We start from the raw sequence: 12,117 nt of genomic DNA, 5'->3' as shown, positions 1-12,117 counted from the left end.
TAAGTATTGTTATCCTATATGACAAAATAAAAAAATACGTGTCTAATATTTTTTCATTACACAACTGACGGACTAAATCGAGTTTTAATTTTCCTAACCCTATTAGTTTAAAATTCTTTGCAATTCACCTGTCTTTTAGATCTAATCTCGTGAAGGATAAAAGTTAGCGCTTCTTGTGGTTATCATCATATCGGCTACAAGTTATACACTACTGAATTGCTGAATGTACTCCTCCTCAAAACCTTCAATGATCGGCGTCAAGATGGCGCATGAAATTTAGAACAGAAGTAGATTATGATCCGGAATAATACATTGGCTACTTACTTTTTATCCAGCGGGAAAACCCGCTATCAGATTCTTATTTTCCAATTTACAAAATTAGTTACTTTTCTATACTAATATTATAAAGCTGAAGAGTTTGTTTTTTTGTTTGTTTGTTTGAACGCGCTAATCTCCGAAACTAAACTGCACAACTTGATTCCCCTAGTCCTTTCCATCAACGAACCACAAGACAATCGGCGAGGCGTCACCGTTTCATGGTGGATATCCCACCCACTCGCACGAAACGCTTCGCTTCAAGCTTCTTTGTGCGAACTGCTAGGGAGTGGAACTCCTTGCCGGAGTCTGTGTTTCCTGATGGGTACAACCTGGGTGTCTTCAAAGCCCGAGTGAATAGGTTGCTTATGGGCAGACGTGCTCCACCGTAGGCCGCATCATCACTTACCATCAGGCGAGATAGCGGCCAAACGTCGGCCCATTCAATATAAAAAAAAAAAAACGAATGGTCTGATTTGAATAATTATTTTTGTGTTGAATAGTGCATTTATTGAGGAAGACTATAGGCTATAAAACATCATGCTATGACCAAAAGGAACCAAGCAGAGCGGGTGAAACCGCGCGGAAGTAGCTAGTCTTTTATAAAAACAACACTTGGCATGAAAAACCCGAAAAATAATTACAATTACAAATGAGAGACAATAAATACGCTATTTTCGGACCATGCACTAACGATTTGGCTGGCATATCGCTTTAGTATCACTTGCCGCCATCCTGTGTCTGATAGTTGGAACAAAAAGCTGAAATCTGACTCAGAATATGATAGTACAGTTATTCCCCTTTAGTGTAGATTCCTATTATCCCCCCTAGTACATGGGACTTATAACATAAATGGTGAAAAGCGGGTGTACATTGTATGCTTCGGCAGCCGGCACGAACGGGTCGGCTCATCCGGAGTGATACCAAAACCTCATTGAAAACCGATGGGAAACAACGTTTGCGTTGTGTGAGAGAGATTACCGGACTCCCAATCCCCGAAACCCCAACAACCCTAAACTTCCTAAAAGGCCGGCAACGCACTTGTGCCTCTGGTGTTTCAAATGTCCATGAGCAGCGGCGATTGCTTACCATCAGCTGATCCGTACGATCGTTTACCGGCTTATACCATAAAAAATCTTTCAACACTTTACCCAACACAGAAATCGAATCCTTACACTCGAAATTCTTCAACCACTAAGCCAACAGCTGACTATTCGTAACTTAAAAAGTTCAACAATATAATTAAAATCAAATTTTTATATCATTAAGGTGCTTTCACACTGTATTTTAACACCGAGCCGTATGTAATCACCTTTATCTGATCTTGTAAACATGGTTTCAGTAGTTCATTATGTACAGTTAGCTGAAAAAATCCTGAAATAGTGAATGTAAAAAAAAATTGTGAAGATGGGATATCATCCAATGATTTCGATCGATTGGTCTCGAGTTCGATTCCCGGGTCGGGCAAAGTATTGCTGGGGTAACATCGGACGGATTTTCGAATAGTTGCAAGGATGTTGCAAAAACTTTATTATCTCAATTTTGGTACACAGTAGATTAATGAAAAATAGTGGAAACGAATAATGATTAAACACAGTGTAATTTAAAATTTAATTTATTTATAAATACTCAATACTTTTTGCTTTGCAAGCCTATAAAATCAGGGCAATTTTTTTTTTGATGTGATGACGATTTGGCCTTCATGGGGTAAGTTCGGACAACAATTTAAAATAATTTCTAGTGCTAGGAGCACAAGGTGTATGAAAGGAACGTAGCCGATCTTTCCTGTACTTTAACATGAAATCACAAAAATTTACCTAATACAACAAATATAGATGTTCCAAATGATTCTATTTTTTTTCGTTTAATTTGTCCGATCTTACCCCGCATAGCAAATTTCAAAGAAATTGAGTTTCTCAAAGTTTAGATTTATCCACAAGCATTTTTGAAGTGGCTGCATACGTGAGTTCTTTATTATTTATTTGCTGCATGGCTAATTCCAGCGCTTTTTTTGTATAAGAAGTGGCCCGCAAAGAGGTTCGGGAGTATTTACGTGGCAACTGAAGATTGGAAAATCAGCCCTAAGTAATTATTTAAAATTGAATTAAAATCATGTGTAACAAAAGTTTGACAATCATTGCCCATTTTCGACTAGGGATATTTTTGTCTGATCTTTACCCGACATGGGTAACACCGGATTTCAGCCTACAGAGGTAGTAGACAAATCTGGATTAGTTTTATCATATTATCATTGCTCAAAACTTAGTATTTAGGCAAAACCATGTCAAAATAAGCTATACTTTTGCTAAAATATGCAAATAAAAATGTAGGTGAAAGACCGGACAAGAAATATTTTATAAAATTTGCCTTTTTTTCTAAAACGGCGCTGGTACACGTCTGTGTTGACCGGAGCGAGTGGTGGTCACCGCGGGGCGGGGCGGGACTTAATGACGTGCCACGCAATGTGATCAGCATTAAAAAATATAGCCAAATAAGTGAGATATTTGATTTGTACGTTCTTACCCCTCCGCCGATCTTACCCCAACGCACCTTATTACTGGGCTTTTTTCTGTTATTCGAAAATTCCTAATAATGCAGTACCTACCTATTAATATAAAATAATAACATGTTTTAGTAAAATGTATGACTTCACCTGTCTTAATAAAACAACAAATTAATAATCAAGGTTTATGAGACAGCATAATAATTAGTAAGAAATCTATAAAACTTATAATGCTCTTTATACTTACCTTAGTTTCAACGAGATTTCTCTACTGTTTACAAAATAATTAGTCATTATAAACTTTTTAGCAATTGAGAGATACACATTTTAACTGTTAGATAAAAAATACCGCCTTTCTAATTGGTGTAGATGTGCTACGAGCCGTAATAGGTGGTGCAGGTACACCTCTGCCTACCCCTTTGGGGACAAAAGACGACCTTATACAACTCCAGACTCTGTGCTAGGGTCTACCTTTATTAGTAGAATTTTTTTGGTCATAATTTTATTTTGCATAACAACGCATGGCAGAAACTTCATTTCGCAGAAAATCATTTGGTATACCATCATTTGTAATACATTAAAAACGCATAATTTTGTAAGTCAGAATCATCTTTAGGCATAAATTGATACGCATAATAATTGAAAGGTAGAACCATCATATTGCAGAATGTTCACTGTCAGAATCGTCTTTTGGCATAAATTTCATAACCATAATAATTAAAAAGCAGAACCATCATATCTCAGAATGTTCACAGTTAGAATTATCTTTTGGCATACGTTTAATATCCATAATAATTGAAAGACTCATCTATCACGCAAGCATGCAGCATGCAAGCAAGCATGCAGCATGCAAGCAAGCATGCAGCATGCAAGCAAGCATGCAGCATGCAAGCAAGCATGCAGCATGCAAGCAAGCATGCAGCATGCAAGCAAACATGCAGCATGCAAGCAAGCATGCAGCATGCAAGCAAGCAAACAATCATGCTAGCAAGTAAGCAAGCAAACAAGCATGCTAGCAAGCAAGCAAGCAACATGCAAGCATGCAGCATGCAAGCAAACATGCAAACAAGCAAGCAAGCAGCATGCAAGCAAGCAAGCAAGCAGCATGCAAGCAAGCAAGCAGCATGCAAGCAAGCATGCAGCATGCAAGCAAGCATGGTTTCTGTCACGGCTCCGGCGCTGCGGGGCTCCGGCGGTCCCATGCGCGCTAATCGTCGCAGACGGCTTTCGCTCACCACCGCAACTTCGGCTTGTTGGCCGGCTTCGCCGGCCAGCCTCAGCTGCGGCGGCTCGCTCATAGCCGCCTGCTCCTCAGCCCGCGGGCCGCCTCGCCCCTCCCCGCCTACGCGATTTTAAATTGCACTCTAGGGGTAGGGCAGATAAGACTACGTGCAGTCGGTTTTGCAGCGATTCGGTTCTGTCACTTCACTAACTTTTATTCTACCATCTTCTTAATATGCCAAGCCAAATTATGCCAAACAATCGTAGCTCTAAATAAACGTTATGTGAAACAAAATTATGCAAAATTAAGTTTTGCCAAACGTAATTATGCCAAATAAAATTCTACCATCTTAAAAGTATGCCTTTGAAAATTCGGACATATAAACATTCGACAAAACAATAATTATATTAAATGATTTTTATGCCATATATATATTCGTTTAAAGAAGATTCTGCCAAGTGTGTTATGCCAAACAAATTTCGGAGCATTAAAATTCTGCCAGATAGAGGGAACCCTCTGTGCTATTATTTCTCAATAATCAATTGAGATTTATATAAAGATTGACAAATCTATTTACGTGTTCGTTAGTCTCGCTAAAACTCGAGAACGGCTGGACCGATTTGGCAAATTTTGTGTCTTGAATTATTATTTGTGGATGTTCAGGGAATATTTGAAAGGTGAGAAAAAAAATGTTTCGCTTCAAGCTTCTTTGTGCGAACTGCTAGGGAGTGGAACGCCTTGCCGGAGTCTGTGTTTGCTGATGGGTATAACCTGGGTGTCTTCAAAGCCCGAGTTAATAGGTTGCTTATGGCCGTGACGTGCTCCATCGTAGGCCGCATCATCACTTACCATCAGGCGAGATAGCGGCCAAACGTCGGCCCATTTAACATAAAAAAAAATGTTTGAGGCGATACAAAGTTTGTCGGGTCTGTTAGTCTAATAAATACTTCACCAGACTCAAAAATCAAAACTAAGAGACCTTGCTCGGAGGTCGCACTCGCGACCTCTTGACCAACGAGGCGGTCAAAACATAAAATAATGCAATCAAACTATTTTAATAAATACAAAACATGCGAAAACAATATTATTATTATTCAACGTGATGCTTTTTATCCCCAAAGGGGTAAGCAGAAGTGCACATTACGACACGTAATGCCGCTATACAATGTACACCCACTTTTCACCATTTGTGTTATAAGTCCCATTATTAGAACTTATGACGGGATATTTACCATGTTTATTCATTTTGATGAGTTTCCGATATTTCGGCACTGTTGCAAGCCGAAATATCGAAAACTCATCAAAATGAATAAACATGATCACGGATTAACTGTTCGAAGTTCTAATAATAGTGTTAGTGACCATGTCAGTTTAAAAACTTATAAGTCCCATGTCATGAAGGGTGAGCCTATTGCTATACACTGGGCACAATACCAGGCTTAATGCCACTAATAAGATATTTTCGAAAAACCAAAAAAGCCCAATAATACTTTACCCGACCCGTGAATCGAACCTGAGACCCCTTGTCCGTAGCACTTACGACCACTCGACTATCAAGGCAGTAGCGAAAACAAATTATATTTATTTTTATGAGAGCTCAATATTTTTACACCAACTGTACCTAGTAACTGCGCAGTTAGTTTTAACCTTAACTCCTTTCTCCTACCTACCAGTTCCTAGTTAAATCAACTGTAGTGTGGTTTCTTATGTGGCAATATTTCGGTTAAACTAAAAGTAACATTTGATTGTTCTCTCACATTATCCTCTATTTCATATTCTGGACTTTAAAAGAGACTATGACCTCTGAGTTTGTTTCGGCATTTCTTCTCAGAGTAGTCCGATAGGAAATGCCGACCTCATCTAGCTATTTGAAATATTGATGTGTAAAAGTGTTATTTTATAACGTACTTACAGAAATAAATATCATTTCATTAACTCGTTAAGTCTTTGACTGCCAATAGAAAACTGTTGAAGGCAAATCCTTCGCTAACGTCGGTCACCGGTGACCACCACGGCGTTCAATGTGTTAATAGGCCGGCAACGCACTTGTGACGTCTCTGGTGATGTGGGTGTCCTTGGGCAGCGTAGATCGCTTACCATCACGTGATCCTGTGCATAAAAAATATAGAGTATACTAGTAGCAACAAAACTCAAACAGCTCCATTTATCTTAACTACAGAAGAGCTGTAATGTTGTAGTTTGTCTAGGAATGTTACGGACATGCGATGCGGCTGTTACAATGCCGTATTTTTAAAAAGTGTTCAAATTATCTCAAAGAGAAAAATACACTTTTGGTTTAACTACTGGGACTATTTCGCTTATTTTTCATATATATGCAACCAAGATATATATACTGTAGGACCTAGATCTATATTGGAACAACAAATGCGCCAACTTTGGTGAAATTTGCCACTACTAGTGCCATACATAATTTATTCAGTACAGTCACTTAAAGTAAGGTCAAAATTTTATTCAGAGTATTTGGTTCATCTAAAACTGACAATGTTACCTCTATGCCGTAGAGGTAGACACCCACTTTCATCATGAAGAAATAAAACTAATTTAAATCCAAGGTGATTCGTGTTAAATTCAAAATCCTTTAGACAAAAAAGAAAAAGTATCTGTTTCCTTGTAACAATCTGCACGCGGGTATTTCCCATCGCTCGCGCATCTTCGGATTTATTGGCAAACTTTATTTCAATGTTAACCATTTAATTGCTGTTTTACATTCTGTTTTAAAAATATTTTAATTGCGATCTATACAAAGGTCACTAGATAAGTTTTGCAAAACAACATTTATTTTTACAGCCTTACAAAATAATTTCCATCACAGTTTATACGCTTAGTCATACGTAAAAACCAATCATGAAAAATGTCTTTCCATTTTTCTTCCGAGAGTTCTTAACATGCTTGGTCCCAAGCAGCCAAAAGCTCAATATCTGTAGGAAATCGTCTTCCTTTCAACTGATCCTTTATGATAGGAAAAAGAGCAAAGTCACAGGGCGCTAGGTCGGGTCTGTACGCATGATGTTCAAGTACTTTAACACCACCTTTTTTTTTGAGGGGGGAAAATCATTCAATTACTTTTCTCGCCTTGGGCGAGGCGAGAGGGAGTGTCAGACTCTTACTGACTAAAAACCACCCCGTTCCTTCTCCTGCTTTTCGAGCCGGAGCCCCGGTAAACCCGCTAGGTAGTCCGCAGCTCCGGATTAGGCATCAGCCCTACTAAACAGTATCATGTACAAAGTTAGGTAATATTGCCACATAAGATCTACATTAAAATAACAATAAAATTGTAATACAAATTGTAACCGACTTCAAAAAAAGTCAAATGCAATGTTTGAACTGATGGACTGCGACGCAATTAGCACCATTACTGAGTAAGTTTTTTATATAAATAAGGTACAATACAAGCTAATACATAGTTCAATCTCAGGGTTAGGTAAAATGTTGTATCGTTTTTTGATTACGAATTTCACTAAAAAACTGAGTATTTTTATTCAATTTGATCCTAAATTGTCTACCGTATAAGGAATCGTGGTCGATTCCCGGGCCAGGTAAAGTACTTTTAACTGTTTTTCGAAAATTTCTCATGGAATTCGCACGGAGTCTGGAATTGTGTCCGACATAATTATGGCAATAGGCTCACTCTCTATTACATGGGACTTATAACACAAATGGTGAAATGTGGGTGTACAATGTAGAGTGGCATTACGTGCCGTAATGTGCACCACTGCCTACCCTTTCGGGGATACTAAAAACTAATTATTAGTAGTTTTATTCAAATCTCGAGACCTCGTACTCGGCAGTTATACTTGTAACCACTAGATCAACAAGTTAATTCAGAAATAAGTTTTTTAAAATCATTTTTTTCATTGTATGGCTTAACTACGTCACTTGCCGCGATAATCATCAAACTATGGGCCCCGACGTAGCTTGAAACTAGTCAAGGTTCCTCGTCGGACAGTTACTTGAGTAAACAGTATAACATAATAATTAATTAACTTTGACTAAATTCAAAAATAGTTTATACTCAAGCTTATAGTATCCTTAGTATGAGTTAGTTTTAAGTTTAACGAGAGAACATTTCGTTTTCATTCAACGTAAAACAAACTCATACTAAGGGTACAAAACTTTTCTATCAAACTAAGCTGTAAACAAACTCCCTTTGCCTGTACCAGAAAAAAAAACCAAACTGTCAAAAAACACAACAATTTGGACATAACAAAACATAACCTAAAAATCTTATAGTGATCGTGTAGAATAAAGAATAAAACAGTTTTTTTCATAGAGAAATGTCAAAATAATTTACCGCAATGGACAAAATTGTTAAGAGTGTTAAATCCTGGCGTCATCCCAGGCCTGCTGAGGAGTTGTCGAGAAGCCAGTATTCTCTGGTGTCCACCGATCTTACTGATGGAGCTGTTCAGTTGTGGTTGGGGCTACCTGATGAAGTCAAATATGATCCCGCCCTAGAGCAGTTCAGGCAACATTATGAAAAGGAACATGGTAAGTGGATTTTAATAGCTTTTTAGTGTAATTTTATTATAACTTTCGTGAGACATACTAAATTCATTATTATGTTATCGGCTTACTCACGTAACGGTTTGACGAGGAACTCGACTAGTTTCAAGCCATGCTAGAGGCTCATATTCATGAGCAGCATTCCGCGACACACGGCGCGGCGATTGTCGCGCTGCTACAGTAGCAGCTCAAACTAGTCGAGTTTCTCGTCAAACCGTTACGTGAGTAAGCCGACTAACATAATAATTAGCTTTTTAGTGTTAAGCATCTATCGTATTATAGTATTAAGCATCATCTATCGTATTAGGGTCGATTTATACTAGCGCAGAGTCGAAGCGCATTGAAGCGTCTTTCCAGAACTGAACATAAGAAATTCAACCTTAACTCCACAGCGTAACGCACATAACTTCTGAGATTTTAAAAAGGGGCGCGCATTTGTCGGAATTCGCGCGTCTGCGCGCGAACAAAATTCGCTGGAATTCGCTTTGGTTGTAAAGAATTTGCCGCTTCGACTCCATTTTAGTATAAATTGACCCTTAGAGTGCTTTTCCACCAGAGATGTGCTATGCTACGTTCCTGTGGATGCGTTTGGCTTCCACCTATCATATTCATTGGTAAATATAGCTTAGTACTGGTAGAAACGGACTCAGTTAAGCTGTGTTTTTTATATGGAAATATACGTGTATGGATGGCTTCCCTACTATCGATATATTGCATACTCGGGCTACGTATCTTCCTCGCACTGGTACATAGCGTAGTATCAGTGGAAACGGTCACATAGTTTCACAGCTTAGCTATTACATCTTCGTAGCATATCTACATAGCACATCTCTGGTGAATTAAATAATCTCTACAGTATAATACTGTGGGAATTATATCATTTCTATTATTTATGGATTATTTATAGATTATTATTTATATATTTATATATATGGACTAGCAAACCCAGCGAACTCCGTTTCGCCACCAATGATTTTCCCTGTTTTCCTGCTTTTCTCTTGAATTTTTCCAAAATTTTCTGCTACAAACCTCACGGAGCCCGAGACCTTTCCAACGAATGCAAAACCGTGGAAATCGCTTCGTGCGTTCTGGAGTTATAGCGTCAGGAAGGAAAACACGACTTATTTTTATATAATAGATTATTCATCGGTGACAAACGAGCAGGTCGCTGCATCTGCTTGCTTATCATCAAGTGATCCTGAGGCGTGTGGCGCTCTGATTGGTTGATTTATTCGAGCCGGCCAATCACAGCGCCGAACGCGCTCTCGTTTCAATTACCTTAAACGTCAAGCAGACTTATACTAAGGGTACAATAGACTAGACAATAAAATCCCGATAAGTATTTAAGAAATCTAGATAGCTTTTGTCACTGATCCAATAATATCTATAATATTTTTAGTGCAAACAGATGCGCAATTCCGCACATATGTATGTAGTTTGGACGCAATAAACTAGTTGTCTATATTTGAATGCCATTTCTTCTTTAGTTTACCGGCTGCACTCTTGATAATCCACTCGATTTTAAAGTCCCGAGTTGAGTTTTGGTTTAAAATGGACTAGATTCTGCCAGCAGCTTCACCCGCGTTATCGTGGGATAAAAATCCTATTACTTAAGTCAGTTCATACTCTGTTTGTATATCAAACTACATCAAAATCCGTTCAGTAGTTTCATCGTGATTGACGGACAAAAAACATTCAATCAAACAAACTTGCACATTTATACTATTACTGTGATTTATTGGATAGAGAGCGAACCTTATCACCTGATGCCCGATTCCCCAACAACCCTTAAATTCCTAACCCCCAAAAGGCCGGCAACGCACTTGTAACGCCTCTGGTGTTTCAAATATCCATAGGCGGCGGCGATTGCGTACCATCAGATGATCCGTCTGCTCGTTTACCGGCTTATACAATAAAAACAGAAAAAAAAACTAAACGCCAATTGCGACCAACAAGAAATAAGGATAAATGTTGCGAAAACATATGTGGTACAGGTAGATTTTGAACATAAAGCCAATATTAAAAATATTTAACGTTTTAAACAAATAGATCGACTTGGACATCGTGATTTGATTATTAGTATGTATCACACTACACAGCACGACGGGCCAGCGACCAACAGGAACGAGAGTTTCAATCGCGTGAGGCGCGAGAGACTAAAGAATCTAATATAATATTGAAATATTCATTTTGTTTTCATGCGATGTCCAAGTCGATCTATTTGTTTAAAACGTTAAATATTTTTAATATTGGCATGATAATAACTTATGTAATAACTTAAGACAGAAGGTCCTTCAAGTAGACACTAAATAGATTGGATCTCACAACTTTTGACGGTAGAAAGACTGAGCTGTTGGGTTTTTTACAGGATGTTTTTGATGGGATCTCACTTCTTTTGTAGAGCCTTTCTTTTTGATACCATCACTTCTAACGAATTTTGTTAAAGGTCTTAATATTTTCTTATTTTTATATGTAGTCTAACTTCTTGAGCTTCAGCCACAGTTTTTCTCAAAGCCCACTCCAATGATGTCTCAATTTTGACAAGTCTGGACGGTAAATACTTCTTAATCTGTTGTATTCACAAATTTTCCAAAGTCGCCGCCCAGACTTGTAACTCTCGAAAGCCACGTAAGCTTGACCGGATGTGAACACTGCAGAACCTATATCCATCAGCGCATTACTTAGGCTTAGGCCCTCTTTTATGTATAGTTATAGCATAGGCTATACATGAAATTGTTCGCGATGAACATAAGCCTCTTTAGTTTTGACCGGAGGGAAGCTCGTATGCTAAACAACCCTTACCACCCTATACGTCATATGGTAGGTACCTATCTACACCTATTAAATTTATAACCACCACCAACCACCAACTGCATAAATAACTTTGTAAAAATGGGATTACAAAGTTATTGATGCAGTTGGTGTAAAAACTGGACCAAATTACAAAATATTTAAGTTTTCCCATATTAAGACCTAAACTCTATATGTATTCCAAATATGAAGCTTCTAAGTCTGCTAGAAGTGCCTTGGACTTGATCGGTCGAAAAAACAAGTTGAAATTGACTGAAATTTTAAATATTCCAGCTATTAAGACTGTTCAGGTTTCTTGCTTTAATTATAGGGGGTTGTATCCAAAATAAAAGTGAGCAGGTCATTTGGAAAAAAACGTAACTGCGTTCAATTTTCTTTACCGCCTCCATTTTTTTTTTCTTTTTTTTTTTTTTCTTTTTCAAAACCTTCTCCAGCTTGAAAAACAGGAGTAGGAACGGGGCGGTTTTTAGTCAGTAAGAGTCTGAAACTCCCTCTCGCCTCGCCCAAATCGGGAGAAGTCATTGGATTACTATCCCCACTCAAAAACAGACCAAAAAATACTATGCTGATAACCCCATGAAAATCGGTATAGCCAAACGCGAGATAATCGCGCACAAACATACAAACATACAAGTCAATTTGAGAACCTCCTTTTTTGAAGTCGGTTAATAAACAAGTTTAAGTTTTCAATTAGCAAAATATAAAGTTCAAACTAAGTACTTTACTTGTATATGGTAAAGTC

At 38.1% G+C, this 12,117-nt stretch overlaps 1 protein-coding gene across 2 annotated transcripts in view; it reads left to right on the top strand.

The window, feature by feature from the left end:
• Positions 1-12,117, top strand: part of LOC126912011 (P protein-like) — a gene marked incomplete at its 3' end in the record, with an annotated part of 39,684 nt that overhangs the window by 14,473 nt on the left and 13,094 nt on the right. The window contains 1 exon segment of one of the 2 annotated variants that reach the window (XM_050701991.1): positions 8,222-8,549. In XM_050701991.1, coding sequence (XP_050557948.1) covers positions 8,357-8,549 — 193 coding nt within the window. 2 annotated transcript variants of the gene reach the window in all.

This window comes from Spodoptera frugiperda, chromosome 21 (assembly GCF_023101765.2).
Source record: "Spodoptera frugiperda isolate SF20-4 chromosome 21, AGI-APGP_CSIRO_Sfru_2.0, whole genome shotgun sequence".
NCBI classification, from domain to species: Eukaryota; Metazoa; Arthropoda; class Insecta; order Lepidoptera; family Noctuidae; genus Spodoptera; species Spodoptera frugiperda.
Note: the sequence above shows the minus strand (reverse complement) of the source record. Positions and strands in the feature narration are given on the sequence as shown.